The sequence below is a fragment of the Serinus canaria genome, chromosome 9 (genome assembly GCF_022539315.1).
Source record: "Serinus canaria isolate serCan28SL12 chromosome 9, serCan2020, whole genome shotgun sequence".
Taxonomy (NCBI): Eukaryota; Metazoa; Chordata; class Aves; order Passeriformes; family Fringillidae; genus Serinus; species Serinus canaria.
The window spans coordinates 10,137,616-10,163,835 of record NC_066323.1 but is presented as its reverse complement, the minus strand read 5'-3'; the positions used below and the strand labels follow the sequence as shown (position 1 = coordinate 10,163,835).

General features: G+C 42.6%; 1 protein-coding gene across 6 annotated transcripts in view; it reads right to left on the bottom strand.

Moving 5' to 3' along the window:
- The window catches only part of LPP (LIM domain containing preferred translocation partner in lipoma), a 333,154-nt gene that overhangs the window by 81,695 nt on the left and 225,239 nt on the right, over positions 1 to 26,220 (bottom strand). For all 6 annotated transcript variants that reach the window (XM_050978157.1, XM_030227018.2, XM_050978158.1 and 3 more), the window contains one exon: positions 2,397 to 2,520. In XM_050978157.1, the coding sequence (XP_050834114.1) occupies positions 2,397 to 2,520 (124 nt within the window). The remainder of the gene's footprint in view (positions 1 to 2,396; positions 2,521 to 26,220) is intronic.

Here is a 26,220-nt window from a genome sequence, read left to right as displayed (position 1 = left end):
TATTCCTTTTTCTCTGTCTAGCCTCTGTTCCAGGTCAGCCTCTTCAGGCATCAACTGTACCTAAGCATATGAAGCACTTATGCTCCAGAATTCTGCATTTTGTTAGATAGAAAGGCTCCCAGAAGGCTGTATGGGGCACAGCATGTTCAGGGAGCTGAGGAGATGTTCAGCCCAACACATAGTTCTTTGGTACATCAAGAATGCCAAGGCTGGACATCACCTCAGAGATGAACTTCAGTGGCACAGAGTGCAATCAGAAGATCAATCAGGTGCGGTTGATAATTACACATGACCTGCCCAGGGTAGGACTAAGGTTGTTGTTTGATTTTTCCACCATGCATCATGCATGATTATTCCATCTTTGATTATGCTGCTGTTTATATAAATAACACTGGCAAAACTTCAGAGTGCTCTGAAGCCTCCTTTCCATTTCTCGTCTCCTCCTGAATTAAGAGCTAATGGCATGGCATTGGTCTGACATTGGTCTGATCTGATAGCCAAAGTGATGACCTGAGAGACTTTATGTTCTAACCCTTTCAGCTATGCATCCCTTTTGAATGAAGAAACTTTGATGCACAACCCTCTCCAACAGAGCACAACAATCTTAGTCATACAATATTAGTCTGCAAAATCTGAGCTTTGCAGCTTTCATAAATACAAGTGGTAAACAAAACTAAAGCTTCACTTCAGGAAGCAATTTTCGAGCTGTGAGGAAAATTAATCACTAGAACAGCTTATCAGGGTAGGTGGTTGACTCACCATTGCTTGAAGTTTTTAAAGATAAGATTAGATCTTTTTTTTTTAAGTCATGATTCAATCATGTTCCTGGGAGAAACTGAGAGTAGGACATTAGGCAGTATAATGGCAAGGTCCTTTCTGACCTTGCAGCCTGTGAATCTTTTTTTATCTGCCTACTTTCTTGGGCAAAAAGGAAAACAGAATGGGCTTTGGTCCATCAACCAACTCCTGCCACACAGTTCTGCTTTAAGAAAATTGATGTAATCAGATCTCATGCTTCAGGGCTTCAGCCCTTTGCCAGAAGAGGGCAGGAAAGAAGTTTCCCCCTCTTTCCTGCCCAGCTAATGGCTAAATACATGTTATGTTTATTTGGTTGTAGCTTCATATTTAAAACATCAGAGAGTGACCCAAAATGGCTATGGGCAGAGATGAGTTCCAAGGCAGAAAAACAGAAAATGCTCCCTGGCTATTTTCTATTCAGTTAGCCATTCCTGCTTGCACCTCAGATCTGTGATAATCATCAATTCTGATGACTATCAGTCTTTACAGAGAAGACATTTTGGTTATTAGGGTGCAGCCACAGAAGGTAGAAGGTACTGATAGAGAATTGGGACTGATACTAACCCCACCTACAAGGGCAATGTTTATTTGATGAGAACATCTTAATCTTCTCATATTATCAGATCCTTGCCACTGCAAGATCCTTGTTTGTTAGTGAAACTGTGGTCCCACCCACTTTCTGATTAAACCAGAGCACGAAAGTTTCCTTAAGCCAGAAACGTTTTGGTCCAACCTAACTGTAGAGCAAATAGATCTGGGGACAATCTAAAATAATTCAAAAAAAAAGTTGAAATAAAGGAAGATAAAGAATACAAAATGAATGGCCTGCCCCAGTCTTAAACTCTGCAAACTACAGTTTGTTTCATAACAACATTATTACCCAAGCCTGTAAGAAATTAAGCCCATTGTTGAGTGCCCAAGACTCTTGATTTCAATGCAGAGTTCAGTTCTTATCACCTATGTTTCATGTAAAGGCAAGATATAATTCTACACCTATAGATGCCTAAGATAATTATACTCTATACCACTTAAGAAGGAAATTAGATGCTTATCTTTTTCCAGGTAAGACAGATGACACCGTTGTGAACCAATCAGTCCAGATTTGTCTTACTTGTATTAGTTGGACCCAATTCTGGGTCTCCATGTATAACCAACCTGTTTGACTCAAAATGGATTTCCTTTTAATCTGTGCCAGCACACAGAAAATGAAAATCCATGCCTTGGAAGCAGAGCACATTTACACTGCCAGATTTTTTTGCAGCTGCAATGAGAAGGGATGGGGCAGGCAGGTACAACAGCGACCGCACCTGAATTCAGACTGGTAGCCTGGAAGCTGGGGACAGATGGTGTGAAAATGAACCAGACACTGAAAAATTCAACTTTATATCCAGTAAGACTATAAACATACAGTGAGTGAGCATGAGATTTATGCTGAAATTACAGAGGAATTCCTATGGATGATTACACTTCCAGCCCAAGCATGGAAAGCATATCCATCAAAATGAGTGTCACTACATTACCAGTGCAGTTGTCAGGCCTCCCATTACTGAACCCAGTAAATACAGAAGAGGACCACAAACACTTGTGACATGGCTCACCAAAGTAGTCATCAGACGGAGGATTCTCCATGTCATACAGCATTTTCTTGGTCAGATGTTCCAGCTCATCCTCAGGCCTGAAGGCAGGAGTGCTTGATGTAGGTCCAGAGCTTGGATATCCACTCTGAAAAAAAAAAGCACCAGCCTGTGATGTGGTATAAAAGCATTCACACAGTAAGGGGCTATATTGGCTGTTCAGTGTTGAACTTCAGTCTTCATTCAGTGATGAATTTTTTTTAAGACACAAGAGATTCAAGCAAGTAAACACCTTGCTTAATGTAATGAAAATGGACTTTCAAGAACATCCAGTGAAGTACTATATATCCTCCTAGAATGGGAAGTATCTTGTGCCTCATAATTAGATGTCAACTGGGTAGCACATAATAATAAACAGAAGATTATTCCAAGAATAAGTTGATACAAATGTTCTCCAAAACTGAAAAAGGCTTTGGAAGCATTTAAGTTCAGACTTGGTAAAAGTTTCCATCACTTGACAACACAACATAAATGATAATTCTCCAGTGGTAGAGTATATGGACAAAGACAGATGATCCCAAGCTGCTATGGGATCATCATCTTATGTTCTCTTCTTGTTTGTTTCCACACAAATCCTGCTGTTAACTTAAGTGAGATCAGGAGCTGGTCCACAGATTTTCAGTACTAGAGATACAAAGGTTTTAATATGTGTGTAGAACCCGAGATCTCTTGGCCTTCACAAGCTAACAGCTGCATACAGTATTTGCAGCCTGTCTCAGAGAGTCTTCTCCCTGGAAAACACCAAAAGTATGGCATATTTAGAGAAGCACAGAAATAGTCTTGTGCCTAGAAGTTTCTTAGAAGAAGCTAAGTTTGGTGTCCATAAGGAGAAACTCAGTCATCTCAGGATTAAAAAATGCTGACACCAGCTCTCCTTGTGTGCACTGCTTTCTTGAAAGACTTGCATATGAAAACTAACTTATTTATAAAACACATCACTTCAGTAAAGCAAGTGATTTTATTGATTAATTGCTGCCTACATCAAGGATTGGACCTTTGATATGAAACAAGGAAACATTTTTCTATGCTCCATAACTACTTAGATGGCAAGAAAATGTAAAATCACTGGAGAAACAATACATTGACCACTTCTAGGGACTACATCTGACATGATGAATCTTTATTGAGCCAGTGATGTTCAACAGAGAACAGCAGCTTTAAAGCACTGCACTTCAAGAGAATTAACTATATACTTCCATGCTTTTTTCTTTCAGGCAAGGAGATTTCAAATGAGACATCAATCAATGCAGAGAAGGTCTCAGAACAGCGCTTTGCGATAACTTCAATCACCCACTCCCAAACCCAAACACCTCCATGTTCCTGACCCATCATAATTCCTTTTCTAGGGTCCATGCTAAGCTGCATCATCACCTTTCTCCCTTGTTGGCCTCAGTAGGGGCCTGTGCTCCCTGGAAGGGCTGGATTTGCTGTTCACCCACACTCAATGCAGCAGCTGCACCCACTGCCTGCCCAAAACCCATTCTGTAGCAGAGTAGAGCAGTTCATGAGGGAGAGGAGTGGCATGGTCCCCTAGGGAAAAAAAGTGTATCTGGAATAAGCCCCAGGCTGCATGAATTTCCCTGAAGGGCTGTGCAAGGTCTGTTTGCCACACATTCAGCCTCCCTGACTGAGAACATAGATTGGACCTAACATGCATTCAGGTTTTTGGGTTTTTTTGCGTATGAATTTTTTTCTGAAGAACATTTAAGGATTTTGTGCATTTCTCCAGGAATTCTAGCTGTCTAGCAGTTGTCTTGAGCATCTGGAAATGCTGAATGTCCACATATAGAGCAGTAAACCTCTTTGTACAAATGTAACCATGCTGATTTGTTTGGGTTACGACAACTTACTTTTTCACATGGGGAGGCAGGCAGTATGGTGACCTGCATTTGCCTTCTAAGTCATGCAAGTGTCATATAAGTTCTAGAAGCAGGTATTTGACCCAGAACACCCAGACTCCTTTGGCCAGAGCTTGGTGGCTTTTTTAGAAGGGCTAGTCTACAACTACTTTATTAGAAATAATATATAGCATAATCCTAAAAAAAAAAAAAGAAATTTATTAATAAGTCAATTAAAGTTGTCAAATGTAAGACATTTAATCTTGGAACAACCTGTTTTTTTTCCCTTTGCTCTCTTGTTCCTAAGAGCCAATCACAAATCTTTCCTGAATATATATTTAAACAAAGCAAGTGCAGCCAAGGATTTATTAGCTTGAGAAATCAATCCAAGCTTCTTAAGGTTCTATTCCAGGTATTGTACCTATTTCAGTTTCCATGCAGAAAAGAATGACCTCTGCCATTCCAACAACACAGACTCCTTTCCTACACTTTGCATGGAGAAGACAGCATGGTCTGAAGCTGATGTTGACCCCCATCCCTGTCTTTCCCATTAGTCATCACCAGCCTCTTCTGCTGGGGTCTGTCCACACATCATCTGAAACACTGCCTTTACCCTTGGGCCCTGTAATATAAATGGACCTAAGCAGAAGGCACAAGCCACAGTCTGTTCACAGAAAAGGGCAGTGAGATCCAGGGAGCTGAAGCAATTTGCCCGGTATCACACATGGGCTCTAAGGGAAAGACAAATCCTGCATCCAGGCTGCTGGGAGCCCTGCACTTTCCAGCCTCACTCACTGGGGCTCTACCTGGCGTTGCAGACCTACACTGAACACTCTGCAACCCAAAGCCACTGCACCTGCAGGCCACCACAGCCAGGCTTTGGCAGGAGGTGGGTGAAGGCTCTCCCTCTTTTCCATGCTGGCTGCCCATACCTCCCAACTGGGGAGCCCTCCATAACTAATTCATAAGGGCTTGGACTAGGCCCTCTAAAATGAAAGACCAAAATCTGCAGATTTTCAGTTTTGTCTGACTCTCTCTGGTTTTGGAGGCCACACTGCCTCCAAAACTGCTCTTTTATTTTATCTATATTGCACTTTTCCAAACCAGGCAGATTTCCTATCCAGTACCCAATGACAGCAGAAATAACAAATACAACCACAATGTTATGAGACACTTTGACTTATTTTGACTAAAATGCTATGCCTTTTTGACCAGCATTAAGTAGTACTAGGCACATCTTTTTCCTTGTCCCATGGCACATGCTGACTACGTGCCTCCAGGAAAATGCATTTCATGCATATGAACATGCTGTTTGCTGGTACACACACACACACACACACACACACAAACATAGGGAGGAAAGTGTATCCTTAGTACAATATAAAATGCTTGTTTCAGCAAAACAGTTTCCTTCCTCCTCCTTTGTTAGGTCAGGGTAAAAATATAACTCTGGCTTTCCTTACAAAACAGAGTTGTGGTGTTGTTGTTTATATTAAACTTCCTCTATTTTCTCCTGATCTGTCATCAAACACCAAGCAACTTCAGGGAAAAGAAGACTGCAGGAGCAAGCTGAGGAAGAGAAGAGGATTGCAGGAGCATGTGCAGATGAAAAAGCATTCCTAAATAAACACTGTCCTTCATACTTAGTTGGCATGTTAAGGAAAACACCAGCACTTCCAGGGTTAAGCCCTGTAGCAGAAAGTATCCTCATGCTACAAAGGAAGTGAGCTAATTGCTTGTGCCACTATCAAAATGCTGCAACAACATCTGGCTCATCTTCCTTATTAAAGTTCAGTTCCTGAAAAGCCAGGTCAAAAGAAGCAGTCGTGTGGAATCACTGCATAATTATTTTGGTACACAAAGCGATACTTGCTTCAGTGCTTCCCTGGCATATGTTTTCTACTCCAGACCTGTCTCAGATGTAAGGGCTGCCCAGAAAAGGGAGCTCTTCAGTCAGTGTGGTGCATTTGCCAACAAGAACCTTCCCCATCCCCACATAAAAATTTACCCATAATGGGTAAAAACTGCAGTGCAAAATCTGCAAAGACACCCAAAGATGATACTGTGATGAATGCACCATCATTCAGAATACACTGTATGTGGTCATTTTTCTTGTCCATTTGCAAACATTGTAGAAGAAGCTTCTTCTCTCTGGGAGAAAATAACTTCAATTACGTGTTCCCAGTTACAGAAATGTGGAAATTATCTTCTTTTCAGAAGGTAGAATTAGCTGAATTCAGAATTGAAAGGCAGCCAGAAACATCTTTCACTGATAGTTACTTTCTCTTCATTTTTTTCCTCCTGTTTCAAATGCATAAAGTTAGTCCTTTCTCTTCACTCACCAAAACTAATTGTCAGTTGAATAGTATTGCAGCATAAATTTTTGTTCAATGGTTTGACAAAGACCACATTTTTTTTTAAACTTATTGACTGTCCAAACCCATCACAAACTTTCAGAGCAAGACATCCAACATAGTGCCACATCTCTCATGAGTTGTGCTCCCAAGGAAGTATCAAGATTGCCTACAGCTTTAATTCAGTTTATAATTAAGGCCAGCTCTTACAGAAGAAATGCATTAGAAAAAATATTTTAATTCTTGATTTATTTTCTGAGTGAAAGGTTACAGCTGCCAGAGTACATAAAGATTCCTGAAAAGAGGATTCTGCCTGGAATCCTAGCAGCATGCACATTCCTGGGTTTACTCCTGGTCAGAGGATAGTTCATCAAGGTCCTCTGAAGAAGCTGCCCTGCATGAGGAGATACCCACTGACAGCCAGTGCCCTCCAGCCCACACCAGAAGACCAAAATTTCAAGTGTTGGTTTGCCAGGAGAAAGGGCTCTTCTGGGACATGCCAGAATGGAACAAGCCACTGCTTCCCTCACTGCTTACCTGCCCTGCCCCCCTTCCCCCAGCAAACCAGCAATCCAGAATGTGCAGTTCTGCCAGCAGAGCCCTCATTTGTTTAACACTGCCTGGCTTTGAAATAGGACAGTTTTGTAACTGCTTCAAAGCTCTAGAGGTTATTTTTCTTTATTTTTAAACTTCATTATTGCAACTGTATCCTCACTTAACTATCCATGCACATTGCCTGTCCTAATCCTTCTAAGCTCTTAGTTTCAGTGATCTCTTGTGGCATTAAGCTACACAGAATTTGAGTAATAATAACAATAAAAGTATTTTCCTCTGTTTTAACTTTACAGCCAGCAATTTTGCAGAATTGTCTCTTTTTTTTTAACACTGTGAAACTGGGATGCAGACAGGTAGGAAGGGGAAATATCTTGTTGGTAGTTTTAAGAGACAGTAAAGCCAGAATGCAAAATCATTATAGAATTGAGACGGTTCCTGGAGTTTTGAAAGCCAGGCTGCTCATACAGATGTCTATTTTGAATCACTGGAGCAGAGCTTTTAGCTTATAGTCACGAACCCAAAATCTTGGTCTTTGTGTACTGATACTGAATTCAACAGGCTCACCACACATGCACCCTAATTACTCTCTAAAATGGGTTTAGCAATACTTCTGTCTTAATTAATCAATGCCGCGGAGCTGTTCAAGCTTCTCCGACATAAGTGACTACACAGAGACAGAGCATTTTATTAACCATCAAGCATGGTAACAAAAGAACATCACTGTTTTGTCCTTGGATTGTGTTATGCTATTATATGTAAACAGACTAAGTAGCTTTTCTAGCTACTCTTCATATTCTCACTAATGTTTTGAATCTGGAAGGGCTGGTTATTTTTTCTAGGTATTATAAAAACTGGATACTCTGTAAACACCACCATCTGCTTCTGGCTTCTGCACTGAGCATGACTGTGTTAAATGACACCTTCCACTGCTATTCTGGTGAGTCCTTGCTTCTGCTGGACACTATGGACTGTTTATATATTCAGAGTTAACAGCAGATGTGCAAGATTTTTATGGAGCAACATTGACCATTTCTCATTATAAAATACAAAGCAGTGGCTGGTTCTCCAAGTAATAAATATTTTACATGTTATCTCAGGAAACAGCAGATTTAAGCTATATTTCACATATAAAATACTACATTTTAATGTGTCCCATTGGTGCTTAAATGTATATACAGAAACAAATGCAGCAGTGCCTGATCTTGCCTGGGGCCTCTTGGCCCTATCATAACACAAATATGCTTTACTTGTCAAGGCTTATCTCATATGAAAAGGGGAGCAGGCTGTGTTGTTTTGTGTTTTTCCATTAACCCCACTTATTTTGGTAATAGACATTTTAGGCACTTTAAAAAAAAGCCAAGAACTCAAGGAACAGCTGGATGGTACTACTGAGGGAGAGAATGAGGCACCATTATTATACCCATATGCAAATAAAGAGACTGTACCATTTTAGCTCTATGTTTTTGGCTGGAAGAGCTCAGTCTGCTCCATAAAATTGTATCAGGAGGTCCTATGCTTACTCATCTATTTGTTTCAAGATCAAAGGCTTTATTCTGCTACAAGCTGTTTGCCTTGCCACATCTCTCTGGGCTTAGAGTCAAGCATTCCCTTACTCCCATGGACCATCACCAGCAGTAAAGAGCCTACAGGCTGCTTCATAACTCCTCTCCTCGTCCCATCATAATAATGGGGGCTTCCAGGATGGCCTTCAAAGCACTAATTAATTATTATATTTACTGCTATCAACAGGTCAAAAACTGTATTTCAGAGTAGAAGCCATAAGCTTCCACAGGAAGCTTACTGCTTTGATCCTGAGCTGCACAGCAAAGTGCTGTACAAGAGTTTGAATTCACTTCTTGACATCTTGGCTATAGATCCTGGGGTGCACAGTGCATCTAGGACTCCTTGCCTGGGCAGGTGATGAGCCTCAAGACCTGTACAGGGCTCCCTTGTGCCAGTCCAAGGTGGCACTACTGAAAGACATCAAACTGTGGGGGGCTGCAGTGGCACTCCAAGGGCTCACTGTATCACCACCAACCAAGCCATATTCCCATCTAATAGGGCAAGCACAGAGACAAACCTAATAAAAATGGGAATGTGTCAATATTCATACTGATGAAAAAAGATGCGTGTGCTGACACAGTACTCAACTCACTCAGATGATTCAGTGCCACAATGAAATGACTGAAAGAAGCACCCTTTCTCCAAAGCCTACCCTTTCAGAAGCACCCTTAAAATCCAAGGAAATAACTGAGCTTTGCCCTTTCTGAAGTTTTTCATTTGCACAGCCCTTCAGAAAGGCAGAGCTGAAGATTTTCCCCAGACACTGAGGGGTGACACGGTGTGACGGGCTCACATGTGCGGCCAGCGTGGTGCCCGCAGCCCCCAGGAGCTCCCCAGCACTGCCTGACCACCACTCACCCCCAGAGCTGGGGCTGGAGCTGGTGCTCAGCACCAGCACCACCTGCCCTGCAGTTCAGCTTCAGCACCCAGTGAAAAAACAGGCGGCCCAGCTGCAGGGCCTTAGCAGGTAACAAAATCAGAAGTGCCGTGGCATCACTTGTTTCAAAAGAAAAATAAATCTCACCATTTTAATGGTACTAATTTTGCATGTGAAACTTGCATTCATACTGTATTAACAGTTTAAATATAGCTTTCTTGCCAGAAGCCTGAATAGGCTAGAAAAGATACTTAAAATATGCAAATTGTGTTTCTGTTTTAATACACAAAGAAACCTAAAATCATATCACTTTCCATCACCAAGACAGGTTTTAATATAAGGTTTTTTCATGTGAAAACTGTAACAGCAAACAAATGGTTAACCAAGTGTGTTTAACCCACTATCTGTAGTCTCACTTTTAGTCAACTATGACATGGGCCATTACACTTCCCAGGACACCAATGACTTAAATGAAGACTACATATTTTGCTTAACATTAAAAGATTATATTTATAAATTACAGTAAAAAATTAAAAAGGCTTCTCAGACTGGAGCCGGTGCTTGGTTTAACATCCATAGCATTGGAGGGTAGAATATTTCTGAGCTTTATCCTCAGCAATATTCTTAACCAGTCTGATCCTGCACCCTGCTGTTATAAATGGTGTTCATAGTGTTTGGCTGTCTCAAGAGAGTTTGAGAGGCTCAATGAACTCTCATTACAAAATGCTTTGAGATCCTTGAATGAAAGATGCTGAATGAGTACAAATCATGACTATTAATAATTACCTTTACTAGCCAAGATTGTGCCTCCTTTCACTCACATGTGCCTACATTTTGTCTTTTAAGATTATAACATTTTCAAAACAAACACTGGTCTCCCAACATGCCCTCAGTGGTCGTGGATAAATAAAAGTGATAAGAATAATATTTGAGGAAACAATAGTGTGGCAAAACCAAATTACATTCCTGCTGGACTCAGAAGCTTCTTCCTTATTTCACAACTGGGAGACATTCAATTTTACTCATGTTCCAACCCCAGAATCACCTGTTCTCTTTTCCTTATGTGTAGCTGCTTTCATTCTAAGCGCTTTCCTGTTTTTCCTTTAATTTTGCTCAGGCCATGTTTGTGGAAGAGGTTACTGGAGGGTGCCAACCCCTTTTAATGAAAATAGGCACAAGTTCCTTTGGAAAGAAGATAGGAAGCTCCAATCATGCCAGAGAGCATAAGCACGGAGTACAATCCTTCATTTCACTTTGAGTCCCTCAGGTAACTGAGTCAGGGAAAAGGATTCAGAAATTTAAGAGACATCTGGATTTGGTTCAGGCCATCTTATTGTGCTCGCCTCTCGGCCAAGGTGTGCTTCAAGGGTGACAAAAAATTTTCAAAGTGACACCTTTTCCAGTGATGTAAGAGAAAAGAGAATTTGCAAATAATAATGAGAAGATTGCTACTCATCGAAGTCAGAGGGAGACCTCATTTGCTTGCACCTCCAGGTCTTGTAGTGAAAGACTGTAGATAAGATTATTTAAAGGATAGTGACACAGCTCAAGACAAAATTTAAGCAGTAAAGATCAGAGTTCACCTCATCTCTACTTCAATTAAAACCTCTCTATATTTTATACCATCTATATGGATGGTTTTGTTGCTGAATTGCTTTATTGACCTTTAAGAGACTGAAGCTTTACTGCACTTAAAACAACTAATTCTCCTCATGGAGAGCCCTCTGCAGGTATCTCTAGGTGACCTGGATCTCAGCTCAGTCATCTAACATCATGTCAAGTACCATTTGCAAACACGTGTTATTTAATTCATGAGGAGCAATCGCCCAACCCAGCAGTGTTGAGTAGACCACACTGCCACCACCAAGCCCTGGCCTATCTATCTCCAGCCCAAACAAGGAAAAGAGTCTCTTCACAAAATTACCAGGCTGGAGTTGGTCATCACTGGTGATTAAACACTTAGAGAACCCTTCACCTTCCGTTATATGGAGGTCCCCACCAAAAGCAGGCAGTTTGCGCACACACCTGGTGCTGCTCGCTCACAGGAGAGTCTGGGGAAAGGTTTGGCAGCCAGCTCATGATGCAGCTGCACCAACAAGGCATTACCTGCACTTGCAGGTGCTACTGTGATGCTGAGCAACATCAGGCAGAGGACAGGATACACGGGCAGTAAGGAGAGAGGTGGTGAAATTAAACAGTGCCATCAGGAGCAGAGGGAGTAATACACAAGAAAAGAATGAGGAAAGAGTGAAGGGCTGCAGACTCAAGTGAGTGTCATCTTGATAGCCTAAGCACTGCTGCTTTAGAAGAGACTTGTACACGTTTCACTATCAATTACCTCAGATAATCAGAAATAATATTTTCAGAACAAAGCAGTGCCAAATTCTATACTGCACTTGGAGGAAAAAGGCCAAGGTAAATGCCCGTCATCTAGATTATAATTTATTTCATCCAATGTACTTACAAAAATGATCTCTCATTTGGCTCACAGCAGTAGAAATTTCTCAACAAAGTCATAATTCTCCTGTAATAGAGTCCAGGGCAGTAAAGTATTACTCAAATAAAAGCTCCAAGTCTCCCTTGAAAAACTGTACCTGCTCAGGAATTTCCCACAATCACATAGGAGGGGAGCTGAGAAAAGGGCAGCAAAAGAAGAGGCATGATTTTTCCTCAGAGAGCAATGCAAGATGAAGACCCAGCACATCACAACTAGTGGCCAAATCGTGGCAGGGAGCCAAGGAAGCGGGGATTATATGCTATCAAAAAATGCTGCAGGGAGTTTCACCATGGCTATTCAATATTCAAAGGGTTTCAACCTTTTCCTTTCAAACTTCTGGAACAAGAGTGATTTGGCTGTTCTATTCCCATTGTGGATCCTATGAACCCTGCTTCTGCAGAGGGCAGGTGATGGCCTTTGGAGGGGAAGAGCCCCAGGAGCAGAGAGGTGAAGGTCAGATCTGGAATCAGGGCTTTGGCAATGTGGGGAGGGAAGCAGGGGAAAGAGCAAATTAGCATTTAGCAACACAAATACAGCAATTAAAAAAGGCAGAACTACCTTAGTTCAGCAACTAAAAAAGGCAAGAGAGAAGTGCTGGTAGGAAGTGGGGAAAACCACTCAGAAGACAGCATGCAGTAAATGATTTGAGCCAGAGCCTGGCATCAAAAGGGAGGATGGAATGAGGCAGAGAGGATGGAGATGAAAGTATAGCCTGGCTAGGAGCTTCTAGAGCTGGCAAGAGTCCATGCAGAGAGGGCACATGGAGATATGCACCCACCAGAGGAAGAGTGGCTTAGGGAAGACCAATGTGTAAAGGAGCTACATGAAATGGAAGGTAATAGCACCCTCAGAGCAGGGAGCAAGCAGGAAAACAAGACCAAAGGAGAGGCACCAGTGTCAGCTGATTTTACTGAATAATTTCCTTTCTATAGGAACTATCCAATGCTAACAAAGACCAGCAGTTTTAGCCTATGGGATTGGTCAGATGCTTCCAGACACACACACCTGTGTGAGTGATTTGATGGGACAACAGACACCCAGGGCAGAGTACTACACTCTCATTGTCACTTTTGATTCCCTCCTGGGAGTTGTATATAGGGTTTCAATGTCACATGATCATCCTTTCCATTTCTCCTGCCACATGTAGCGTGTGATCCCACATTTGCCACAGGCATGCTTTCCAGCCAAATGGAAAATTTTATGGCCATGATGCTTAAGATGGTAAATGCGTAAGGGCTAGTGCTGTGGGGATTGTGCTGTGTGCTACACAAATACCTATGGAATAAAAGGCAAGGAGGACACTGGACACTGGAACCAGAAGGGAGTATGGGATTCCCCAGATTCATAGCTTTTCTACTTCTTTTCCTCATCCTCTGCTTTCCCATCAGCCTTTCAAAAAGCCCCAGGATCTTGGCAGCCAAACCAGGCTGTGCACTAAGGAAGCTGCAGCCTCTAAGGCTGCTGTCATCCTGAGGGCACAGTCACTGTACTGACACACAGATCTAGTGATCTAAACTGTTCAAGGCATCAAATGCTTTAAGAAACTCACCCTTTTCAGAAGGCCATGTTCAAGCTGTATTTCTGTGCCACCTTTTGTGTGAGGCTGGGACTGACTCTGAGGAGGTCAGGAAGAGCTGGATGGCTCAATAAATGAGACACTTGGGACAGTGAGTCAAACTGACAGCTCAACAAGATCCATGTTCAGTTGTCAAAACATTCTTCCATGTACAGAGATGCAGCTAAGAAGGCTATCCACATCCATACTGGGCTGGAGACAGGCTTATCTCACTAATTGGTTGAGCAGTACTTCGTAGAGAATGGAGTGAACTGGCAGAGGTGGTGGCATGTGCAATTAGAGCTGAGGAGGCTGAGGGTTGTGGCTAGACACAACACTGTGCCTGGACCATTCTGATGTATAGGAAAGATCACTTTGTCCATGAACCATTTTCATGTCCTGTTCAGCCACAACAGCAGCAGCCTCCTGTATTTTAATGACTTAGAAGCTTGCAGGTTGACTGAGCAAAGGCTGAAGGGGAAAAACAAAAGTGTAAACCTATATAAAATTTTGCTGAATTTACTTGAAAAGGATGGGCTAGACATTCAGATGGTGCAAATCAAGAGTTGCTCCAGGGAACTCGCTGATTTACTTAGCAGTAGAGAATCTAGTTCAACATGCCAAAGTGAACAATGTAATCAGGTGTACATTGGCTGGTTGGGAGGCACTATTTGAATCAACAAGACTGTCCAAACCTAGACCAGACTAACTACAGCCCCCTGAGCCCTCAGCTGCATTTGTCTCTCACAGAACAAATGACATAGGAAGAAAACTGGCTTCCAGACTGCCAGAACACCGCAGACAAAGACCCCACTCTCTGAGGATATGGGTGATTGAAGCCAGCTTCCTTGCAGGTGACAATCCAGGGTTCATGTAAGAAATTAAGTTAAAAGTCTCTGTCCCCATCTGCGGGGGATGTGTTAGACTGGCTTTCATGGGCTCCTGTTACCAACTTCCAGTTCAAGCTAACATGTCTTTCAGGGCCTCCTCTTTCCTGGCTGCTTTTGAGGAGCTGGCTCCCTCTTTTAGAGGACTCTCAGAGGAAGCATGCCTCCTCTACCTCCTTCCTCATCTTAGCCTACTTGTTCCTAAGAGCCATGCAAATTTCAACAGCATGTCTAGAAAAGCAGTTGAGAACATCAAACAGTTTACAGACTCCTTCCTCTTCTTTCTCTCAATACAATGTATTCTCTCCATGCTCCCTTTCTGCCCTTCTGCTTTAGTTTTAGACTATTAAATAAAGGACTTAGGCCCCCTCCCTATGACCCTCACCTGAAAACCACTCACACACTTTAGAGGGTTTGCAACACAGAGGATGAGAAAGCGAGGCCAGAAAAAGGCTGGAAGGGATTGCCTGGGGAGAGTCTGTGATTTCCATCACCGAGGCTTTTCAGAGTAGGAACAAACAAATATTTGTGAAGAATAGCTTAGGCAGAGTTGATCCTGTCTCTGAGCAGCAGACAGATCTTCAAGTCTGTTCCAGCTTTACTGTTTATGCTTCTGTGATTGTGATAGCAGTTGTGACATATTCTGCAACGGAGTTGAGCAAAGCCAGCTGAAAGCCCTATGGATCATCTTCAGGGCTGAAGCTGCTTACAGGAAAGGAAGCTCATTTGCAGTGTTAAGTTACTTGGTGGTTTTGTTCCAAACACTAAATCAAGGAAAGTTTGTTCAGCAATGGTAAGACAAAGAAGCTGGGTCCTAAGCAGGCCCTGCCCTGCTTTTACCATCTCCAAAATGCTGTATCTCCAGCTTTGACTCCAGGTGCACGAGGCAGCACATTCAGAGCACCCACTGTATGGGCAGTAAATATTTGTGTTAGACAAACAGCCGGCTTCTTTTGTCCTAGTCCTCAGGAATGCCCATCTGGCACTTGGTGCTGAATCTCTATTAAAACCTCCCAGAAGCTAGACAGGATGCAGTGAGTCTGGCCAGGAGCATGGAAATGGCAGGCAAAAAGCATTCAGAAAATCATTGTAGGTGCCCCAGACTACAAAATGCTTCAAATGTCTGTTGTGCAAAAACCCATGTGTGTCCACAGTGGGTTAAAGGAAAGAAGTTACTCCAGAAACACTGATTCCAGCTCTCCCTGCAATACCACCTTCTGGGGAAAACAAATGGTAGGGGAGCTATCTAACCTACTCATCACAAAGTCTTTATGCCACAAGACGGTATTTACTAGCTGGTACCAGACAACATTCAAGCAAGAACAGAAAGTCACTTTCCCAATGCTCCTTGTGAATTGCTCCCATCTGTGCAAGAGAGCAATCCAAAGCCCTTATGCCCATGACAGTGCTGCAATCACACGCTTCGTGTTTTACACCCAAAATAGCGGCAGCCAGACCACGGCGCGGCTCGCACAGTGATGCAGCTGCGCTGATGAAGAGGAGCCACTGGAAGCAGTTCTGGGGGCGCAGGTTGCTAGGGAACGTGGCAAAGCCCTGCAGATTTCCTTGCTGGCTCTTTCCCCTCTTCCCATCTCGCTCACACTGTGCCAGCATCTTCGCCCTGAGAGTGCCGCTCTTCCTGTCTGAAGTGCGCAAAAACAAATCTGCCAGCAACAATGGAGCACGATTGCTTGGCATGCGTTCCCGAGGAAAGAAATCACTCTAGCCTTTGATTTTCAAAGGCAGCCAGCTGACGGGTTGGAAAAAAAATCCATTCTCCATTTTCTCCATGTCTGTGTGTTATTTCATTCCACCTGTGCGACAGTTAAGGGTGGGTGGCAAGCCCAGGTGGCACAACTCAAAAAGCTGAGTTTGTGGGAGCTGTGTCAGCCTGCAGATGGCAAGACTGGTGCCCTGAGCATCACACTGTGTCCCCTGGACCCCTTCACCTCCCCTAACATGCTCCTCCTTGGGAGGTGGCTGCAGGAGCCAAAAGAGTTCTGCAAATGTTGCTGGGCACTGCATGGTGCTCCCACTGCTCCAGTGGCCAGCAGGGCTTATGGAAAAGTTACACAAGCAAAGGAAGCACTACTAGAGAACTGGGAGGGAGGGAAGGGGAAAGAAAATTCTGACTTCCTAAAAAAGAGCTGGGAGAAGGAGAGATCAGTGACCAAGGCGGAAACATATGGCTTTCCAGTATTAATCAATCTTTAAACAATTTGACTGAATGACTAGGAAATGCAATACTCCCTACTGAGGCATTAGAGATTTATATTTAGATGTTAGGTGTTTTTTTTCCACCCTGCATTATTTTTAGCTTCTCGTTGATGCTAGACTAGTGGTGGCTGCTGTTGGATCGATGAGGCTCTCCTGTGATGGCAGCGGGGTAAAATATGCCAATAGGAAGTGGGATATAATTCAGTCCAGGATGCTGCTTGGAATCCCTGTCTGCATGAGGAGATAGTGGGACAGAAGAGCAGTGGCTGGTTCCCAAGACCTGTACTCACACACTGAGGCTGCAAGCCTGGACAAATGTCCTTCAATACCAACAGGGACTTAAAACCTAAAAGCAGCAGAGATGAGACGCCTAACAAGCTTGTGTAACTAAGAAATAACAAGAGAGAAAAGATTTGGAAGTGATTTTGAGAGATTGCTTAATAAACTCCTTTATCCCAAGAAGGAATAAAATAAAATATGTGTTTGACCTATTAGACATGTTAATTCTGGAGACAGAGGAAGAAGCATTTCATTCTCCTAGTAACAGCACACCACAAATCTGGGGTGTCCACAATGCTTGTACTCATAACACTCTCTGGACAAGGGGAAACTCACATGATCCCCAGTGCAGGCCAGAGCTGCAATTTCTACCCATTGCAGGGTTCCATCTTTGAGAAGAACCATTACCTGATAATGAAGGGGTAAAAAAAAAATAAAAGAAATGTAAACCAATAAAATACTAAATATTATGTCAAAAGACTAATTTCTTCTTCATCCCGGGTAATTTGTAATTAGACTGCTTTGAGATAGGAGGATTTATGTTTCTTCCTAAGAACAGAGCCTCTTACTCAGTGTGACAGCATGATCTCTTATCTCAGGACAAGCCAGGCAAGGATGGTCAAGGTCTCATCTTGAACTTTGCTCAGCAGCATAGCAGCAGCACACCAATATGCAAATATCTTCAATGGAGTCATGTTATGCATCACATGTCAACCTCTCCACAAACAAGAATGAGTCTCATTTTATGAGGGACTGCAAAAAAACTGAATGCAAATGCATGTCTGTATATCAGCATTCCTATCAAGAAATTGCCTTGCACCTCTGTGTCATCCTCCAGAGACCCTGGAGAAAGACTTTAAAAATGAGAAATAGTACCAGCATCTCTTAGAGAAATTGTGTGAATGCTACTATCCCACCTTCATTTCCCCTTTAATCTACATTTCAAAAACTATATTCACCTGCAGGCACATGCTAGGCTGATACATGTCAGGCACACTTTACTCTTCAGTTCAAGCCATATGGTTCTAATAATAGTGGCTAATAAGGGAAGAGTATGTTTTCCCTTGTAATTTTTCAAATCTCATCAAAAAATGGTACAACACAGAACACTGCAGATTGCAGCACAGGACATGTGCTCAGTCACATTTTGCACTGCTCTGCACTTGCTCTGCTAATGGCCCTTAATATTCACAACCAACTCAGTATCAAGTGCAAAAAGAAAGTGGTACAACTCTGTGTTTGCAGAAATGGTCCCTTAAATTAAAAGAAGCAATGCATATGCAAGTTTATTAAAAGTGCATTTGGAATCAGAGCCCTGCAGCAGACTTTGGAAATAGGAAGGAACAGAGGACATCAAGTTATCTAATGGGCTTTTGGCAATCATTTTACATAAATTTTCCAGTAATACAGAGACAAGTGCTCAAGGCCAACCTTGACATCTTGGTTTTGGCATACCTCTGTAGCTAAAATAATCTATTGGGCACTTCCAGGAAAGACAGGCACTAGGTTTCTCACAGAGGAAAATCAGCAAGTAGCAACAATAACTAACTTAATCCAGCTTAACGAAAACAAAGGGTTGTGACTGGTATTAACACTCTGGTCTAATGGTAGGGGATTTCCAACTAATTTATTGTGGAAAAAAGTAGCATTCACAAAGTCATCCATAGAGTACATACTGCAACACAGCATTTAATATAATAGCCTGGCATCATCTGACTCCAGATGAAAGAGTAAAAGGATATATTTACACTGCACATGACTCTCCCCTCCAAGAATGCACCTCAAGGCAGCAGCAGCGTGATCTTTTAGCCAGTGGCGTCCTCAGCTTGCCACAACTCCTGTGCCAATCTGCCACAAAGGCAGAGGTGTGGCAGGCTTGTTGAGAGGAGCTGGAGCATGCTGCAGACACATGCTAGCAATGGACAGCAATCCAGCACACCTCCTTCCACCACTGAGGCCCTTGCAGTCTTCCAGCTGCCTCCCACAACTCTGAATGAGCCTGAGGGCCAAGCAAAGTCTTCCAGGTGACTTTTTGCTTATGGAAGAGAAACCCAACAAGCCATTGAGAGGCTGAGCTGGCAGGTGCACAATGAGCTGCACCAGACCAGCGTCCTTGGAGAGCCCAGCAATGTGCACGCAGCCAGAGAGGACACACAGACTCAAGAGTCACAGCTGATCTCTGCGCTGAGCTAAAACCATGTTCTCTGAACCCAAGAAATCCTACAATGAAGATGGGCTTTCTCCAAGGGACAGAGGCAAGGCATAGGGCCATGTCATTGGCATAGTTTTCAATTAAAAGCTGAGACATCAAGCCTAACTAACAATCAAGCACTTAGAGGGGTTGTTCCAGGGGGCCTACGGGGGACAATCTCCACTGAGGTCCATGTCACGAGTCTGACCTGACTGTACACAAACACACTTGAAGAGACTGTCCTTTTCTCTAGGGGCTTCAGAATAAAGAGGATCAATTTTCTTATCAGATATTTGTCTAATTGCTCAGGGTGTCACAAATTTCAGCACAGCACCAAACATTCATTTCCACCTTACTGCTATGTTTATTGCCTCAGTTCCTAGAGAGCTGAGGTCTTATTTTTCACCTCATGGGTTAGGAGACGAAAAGACAGTAGCAAGGGAAAGAATATGATAACCATCTGCCTTCTCAAGCAATTGTCAGTTTTCTCTTCTCATTCAGGGAATCCAGCTGTTTGCTGTACATACATACTCCTTTTAAGACAGATAAGTTTCCATCTGTGGCAGAGATATTTTGCACAAACTTAATGCCAGAAGCTTACATCCTTTTTTAGGGGTCAGATCTCTTGATACACGTGACCTCTACTGAAAATCATCCAACTGGGGACACTTCTTGTTAAAATCACAGAAAGAACCATTAAAAAGCCAAGCCTTCTAAAATGGGAGTGGGGAAAAAAAAAAATCATGTTGCTAATAATCTAAACGGCTCATTTCCAACTATGCATTTTTAGTCCATGATCTATTTTTTCTCTTATCAGCAGCTTTTCAATTTTCAGACCAGATTCCTGCCAACACCTGCTCTCTCTGCTCAGTGAGTACTAGTGCTAGCACATAGTACTAGCTCTAGTACAAAAACTAGCTGATGCACAGTTCACGGCTGCCTCCACTTTGCATCCCATGCACTCTTCCAAAGCTGGCTGTTGTGTTTCCAGCGACCTGAGAAGGAATACTTGTTCCCTTCGTAATTAGGATTCACAGTAAATGTGGGAAGCGAAGCAAAAAGAACACAATGTTCAAAGCTGCCACTCATGGTTAAATAATTAGTCAATATTACGCTCAAATGCTGCCTCCAGTGTTCATGCCAATCTGTACAGGGAGACATTTGTCCTTACGTTACTTTGGCGCCTCGTTTCAGTAATTTCTATAAGCTGGCAGTCTGGCCTCAGAGAGAATGGGTCACACCACTTCTAATTCAGATAGATTACTAAATATAAATAAGAATGGTGAGAGATTAAAGGTGGTGAGGTGTTAACAAAGCTTTGGTAAAGTAATAGATTCAGGAAATCCTTTCACCTGATTTTCATAAAGTAGGCCTTGTCTAAAAACAAGGGGATAATTAGCTGATAACTAATGCAGAACCATAATCCTGTTCTGCCTACATGTACTGCGGTAGTTACACACAGAGAAGTGCTGTTGGCTCCCAATGAGAGGGGATTTGGTTTCTTCTCCTCAATGCATGGGAACTTACTTCTTTGCACAGAGATACTGTGGGTCTTGGTGGGATTTTGAAATGCTTCCCCCAGTCTGGAAACTGCAGTTTGCTGGGACACTGCTCCATCTCCATGTTCATGTTGTGCCTCCTTTATCGTGGCTGTATTTTTCCCCACAGCATTTGTGTGTGCTAGAAGGATTTCCTGACAAGAGGAGTTGTGATGGCTGATAGCTGATCTAGAGCTGAACTTGATTCTTTTGGAGTGCTAGGTGATGCCTGAATGAATGCTGCTGCTTGTCTAAATAGGCTAACTTAGAAAGAAAGCACAAAGGATTTCATGAGCAATAGGAACAAGTACAGACCAACTCCTGGAATGTTCCTGCGTCATTGGCACAGCAATTCTAAAACTCTTCTGTCAAAGGAATGGAGCAAAATGTATCAACATTTTACTTAATTGCCTAGCAGCTGCCTGGCTCATACCTGGTTAGGCTGAGGAAGTTTCACTTCTACCTCATGTCACCCAGAAGCAGGAGTACTACAGACATGAATTTTCATTCTGTTGTAAAAGAGAAGCAGGAAGAAAGGCCAGCACCCCTCCCAGCTCTGCTGAACCACAAAGCCTCTAATGGGAAGCTGTCTATAGGGAACAACATTATGATCTTAGCAAAAATCTTCTTCCAATGCTTTTCACCAAGACTGAACTCAGTAAGGGTCAATAAAACAGCCACACACCACAGACGAGGCAACAAACGGTGATCTGCAAGCATGAACAAGTCCAACCTAACATCAGCTCTTTTTCATAACACTGGCTGCCCCTGGAATAGAAACACTTCCTCCTGATCTTTGCCTGTACACAGACTACTTTAACTTGGGCTACTAAAAGCATCACTAATAAAACCGAGAGCATCACTGCTAAAACCAAGAGCATGTCCCACAGGCAGGCCCTGCAAATGCATCCAGCCAGCTAAGTACCATTCTAATTTATCAGACACCTGCTGGATGTGAAGACTAGGGAGCACTGTGGCAGGGCCCAGACACCCTGCCCAGCATTTAACACCATGTGAAAGAGGGGAGACAGCAGAAACACTGATAAGAGAACCCTGAAATTATTCATTTTGTCTGAGTTTTACTATGCATGCCTGACAGTGACTTCATTAATCAGATAGCTCACATCTGTATTGCCACTCTCCCCTGGCTGCTTCATCCATCCACACAGCTTGCTGGGGAAAAGACAGTGAGATAGGATCCAAAATTAGAAAAATTATTTGTGATTATTGAAGTAGAAAATTCATTGCCTTTCTTCCCCTCTTTCCCCATTCTGAAACACCCCTCCCAGGGAAATTAGTGCTAAGAAGTCCTTGTGAACAAACACATCAAGAGTAACAGAACAGGGTCCATATGTACCAGCAAGCAAAAATAAACTGAAGTCTGAAATCCACACAGTCAAGTGGATTCACAATGTCTATCTCTACACCACAGTAACAGATGGTCAATGAACTGTTACAAGACAGACCAAGACTAGTTAAACAGATGGGCAGTATTATTTTTATACTGGTTTAAAAGTGAATCTTTAAGTTTCCACTAGGTTATCTGAAATACCATCAAAGAAACACACACAACACCCATCCAGCCCAAACCAAATTCCATGAAATCTTTTGCCCAAAAAAGGTACTGAGCTTCTTATGGCTTTCTGATGATGCTTCTTGAAACTGTGGCAAAACCGTCGGAGTTCAGGAAGGAAGGCTTGAGGCTGCACAGCTTTGGAAGCCCTGCTGGGACGGCCTGAGGCTGCACAGCTCTGGAAGCCCCTCTGGAAGCCCTGCTGCTGCCAAGGGCAGCTGCAGCGTGTGCTGCACCCTGGCAGCCCTGCAGAGCTCTGTCCAATGCTGAAAGAGCTGTGGCAGCAGCAGTGACATGTGAGCCACAGGGCTCCTGTGACTGCATCCCCTCATCCCTCTTCCTTAGCAGTTTTCACCCCTGTAATTAATTCACAAAGCAGTTGAACTCCACAGCTCAACTCATGCTGGCTGGACTGAAGCAGCAGCATTACAGAGGGTAAAAGGGAAATGAAATTTTAGAAAAGATATGCTTTTAGAGACTTGTCCATGCTGTGGGAATGCATGAGGAAGACCATAGACACAATCTGACTTTTCAGACTTCTCTCCATTTTGCAGCCTGCCTTACTTTTTTTGCAAATCTCTCACCTACAGGCACATTGGGGAGATGCAATTTCCCCTTCTCTGGGCTTAAGCAGAACATCTGGGTTGACAAGAAGGCAGGACAGACTAAAAAGAATAAGTTAATTGGCAGCTCACAGTACCTTAAGTCCCATTCAGAAACCTAACTCAACATTTTCTGAAAACAATGGCACACCTCACTGTCAGACATCTCAAAGGAACTGGGCTTTTAAAAGACTACCGAACACCCTCAGACAATCTGAGCAGCCCACTCTTTTCAAGGTGGGCAGAATAACAGTGGAGACAACCACATTCACCTACTTGCAAGAGAGGAAAATTCTGTAAGTGCCCATAAACTGAATTATAATTCTTCCATCCACAAGATGCCTGGTTTACATCTGCCCTACAGTTTTTTTTAACAGTTCCTGCATTGGGCAGGTGCAGATCAATTAACCCCCACTTCAAACCTACATTTTACAACCAGAGTGAGGCACAAAGGCCTCAAGTGTGACTATGAGTCAGGCACCCCTTCAGGATGACTGCTGCAATCAGATGCGGTCACAATTGTTGGATCAGCGTTTGGTTTTGAAATTTACCATCCAAATCCATTTCTTACATTTCAAAGTGACCATTATCTTCTCACTGTTTGAAATATTGCTGACTACTGCTATGAAGCTGCAGGGGTTTGCCTGCAAGCCTCAGAAGAGCTTGTACTTGCACTTCTTTATAAAGAAGTTTCACTTTGTGGCTGCATTATCTGTCCAGCTGCCACCAGAAAATAGTGCTAAAGAAAAATGAAACTCTCTTTGCAAGTATTTATTCCTAATTTACTAAAGGCTAACAGTATCTAGTGACAAAACCCAAAAAAGTTGTCGTTGAAACATTTCATTTACCTAACAGCTTGAAATCTCCAGGCTGAAGATTATGTGCACGCACATGCCTGTGTGCCAAGTCTTCAAATAAAGAAAATATAAAAGCTTTGCAGTTCAGCCACTGAGAGACTTTTAAGCATTCACAGCTTCATCTCTTTGCACATGAAATGTTAATGGGGCAACCATGCAGGGCTGGCTCCACAGATAATTGTTCAGATAACAGTGGCTTTGTGATACCTATCACTGGGCTCCAGAGGTGAGGGGGCCTGTCTTGCTTCGTAGTGGATGACTTCTTGTCAGCATGTCACCTTCTCCAGTCAGTTCAGGAGTTCATTACACCTAGATAATACCTTGTTTTCTCTCTGGCACTTGTTTATTAATGCTGCACACAACATGGTGATTCATCAGAGAAGATGAAGTGGTGTTCTGCAGCAGGCAGACAGCCTCTAGTGGATCCACTGCCCTGGCTGAAGTTCACCACAGGGCTTTAATTTCATTCATTTATTTACTGCAATTCCTGAAAGTCCAGTGCTATTATCAAACAAGGTAATGGCACCTGAGAAAGATTCAGGTCTTGTCAAAATAGGTCTGATTTGTTTGTTGTGTAAACAACATTAGAAGTTTGGAAGTTTAGCATTAAGCCTTCAGTTATTAAAATGGCATTTTTAAATAGGCATGAGTAGAGAGAAATCTGCCAAACACATTGTTAGTGTGCCTGATAACCAGCACAGGACAGCAGGTTACACTGTGCTGCTCTGTGCTGCGCCACACACAGGACAGAACCTACTGCAGCTCTCAGGCCAAGGGTCAGAGTTCAGGACTCTCTGTGGCAATTTGTTTCCTGAGACCCTTTAGCAATGACAAAGAAAAGGCTTTGTAGTTTTGCTCAGTAGTTTAAAATAATCTAATTGAGGAATTGGCAATACCAAAACCACGTGCAAATGTAGTAAAGGCTTTAGGTCTGATGTACCAGAGGTCAACATTGTGAAATGCTTTACACTAAATTTACATTACTTCTTTCCCCTGGGCAAGCTTGCAACATCCCAATTCCACTCCTTCGGTCTAAAACTTTTTTAACATATCCTCCCCATGCTCTGCTTTGGATACTCCAGAGAAAAGAATCAGTGGGAGAACAAGATCAAGATTTTTCAAAAATATAATCCCAGGTATACAGTACACCTATGTATAATATATACAATATACACAAATATAGTATAGCTATAAAAACTCACACCTACCTGTAAAGCACATAGGTCATGAACCTGGGCAACTTCATGAAGCAAGTTGGAAGTGCTACAACAACAGTGTTTAGAAGATGGAGTCACTTGTCTTTGAGCCTAACACCAGTGCAGGAAATTTCACCTTGGGGATTGCATTTCCAAACTCATCTCAGAGAACAAGAGTATTCATGCAGTGAAACTGGGGTTCCTCTGAGACAGCATGGCAGAGAAGAAAGGAAAGCTGTGCACTCTGGACATAGACAAGTCAGTGCTGCTGGTTTTTTGACTAAGTGCATGCATGCTTTATGGGAGTGCTGGTCAAGTATCATCTGCAGGGAGACTGAAACATAAAAGGACACTTAAAGGACCTCTGATTGGCGACTCAATTTCACTTAAGAAAAAAAGAATGGAGCTTACTATATCATAGGTTAAATTTTGGCTCAGTCAAAGTCAGTGGGAGTTTAGCCAAGGCCAGGTTTTAAAAATCTAATTTCTCTTCAGAGACCAGCACTACCTAGTTTGGATTTACCTCACAGTCTGATTTTATCTCTGCAGAATGGGGCTGTTTTGATGGTTAATGCAAGACTGACTGTTCCATTGAATGAACAGTGGAACAAGATACATCAGATAACTATTGTTATAGCAGAAGACATTAATACTACACTTAATACATTAACTTTGATAAACATAACAACTGCAGAAGCATTATGCCACCATTTTAAGTAACATCAGTCTGCTGAAGCTTGCAGGATGAGCCAATCCTTGCTTTTCAAGAATACGGAACGATACCTAAAATAACTTCAACTGTTAAAACCAGATAAAATCCATTCCTCTCTGTTAAATAGAAGTTTATTCCTGAGACATGCTTTCTAGATCCTATTTTTAATCAGAATTTGGAATTTTATGGACCAAACTGGTATCAGGGTGGTTGCTAAAGCAGTTATATTAGTTATTGCAATTTTATCTTCCTTCTACAGAAAACCATAAAACTTCCCACTTGTTGCATAATGCTGCAATTACTCCGTAAACTCTGCCAGTCAATTTGTTGACTGCAAAATAAAGTAAGTGTCAATGAGAGCCACTGGCCTGCACAGAGGATGAGAATGCAAATGGCAACCAGGGAATTCCCCAAACAGATTTATGGAGGAGAGTTTATGGGCTGTTATCAAAATGTCCACAAGATTCAAACTTTCCTCAGCAAATAAAATGTGTAGT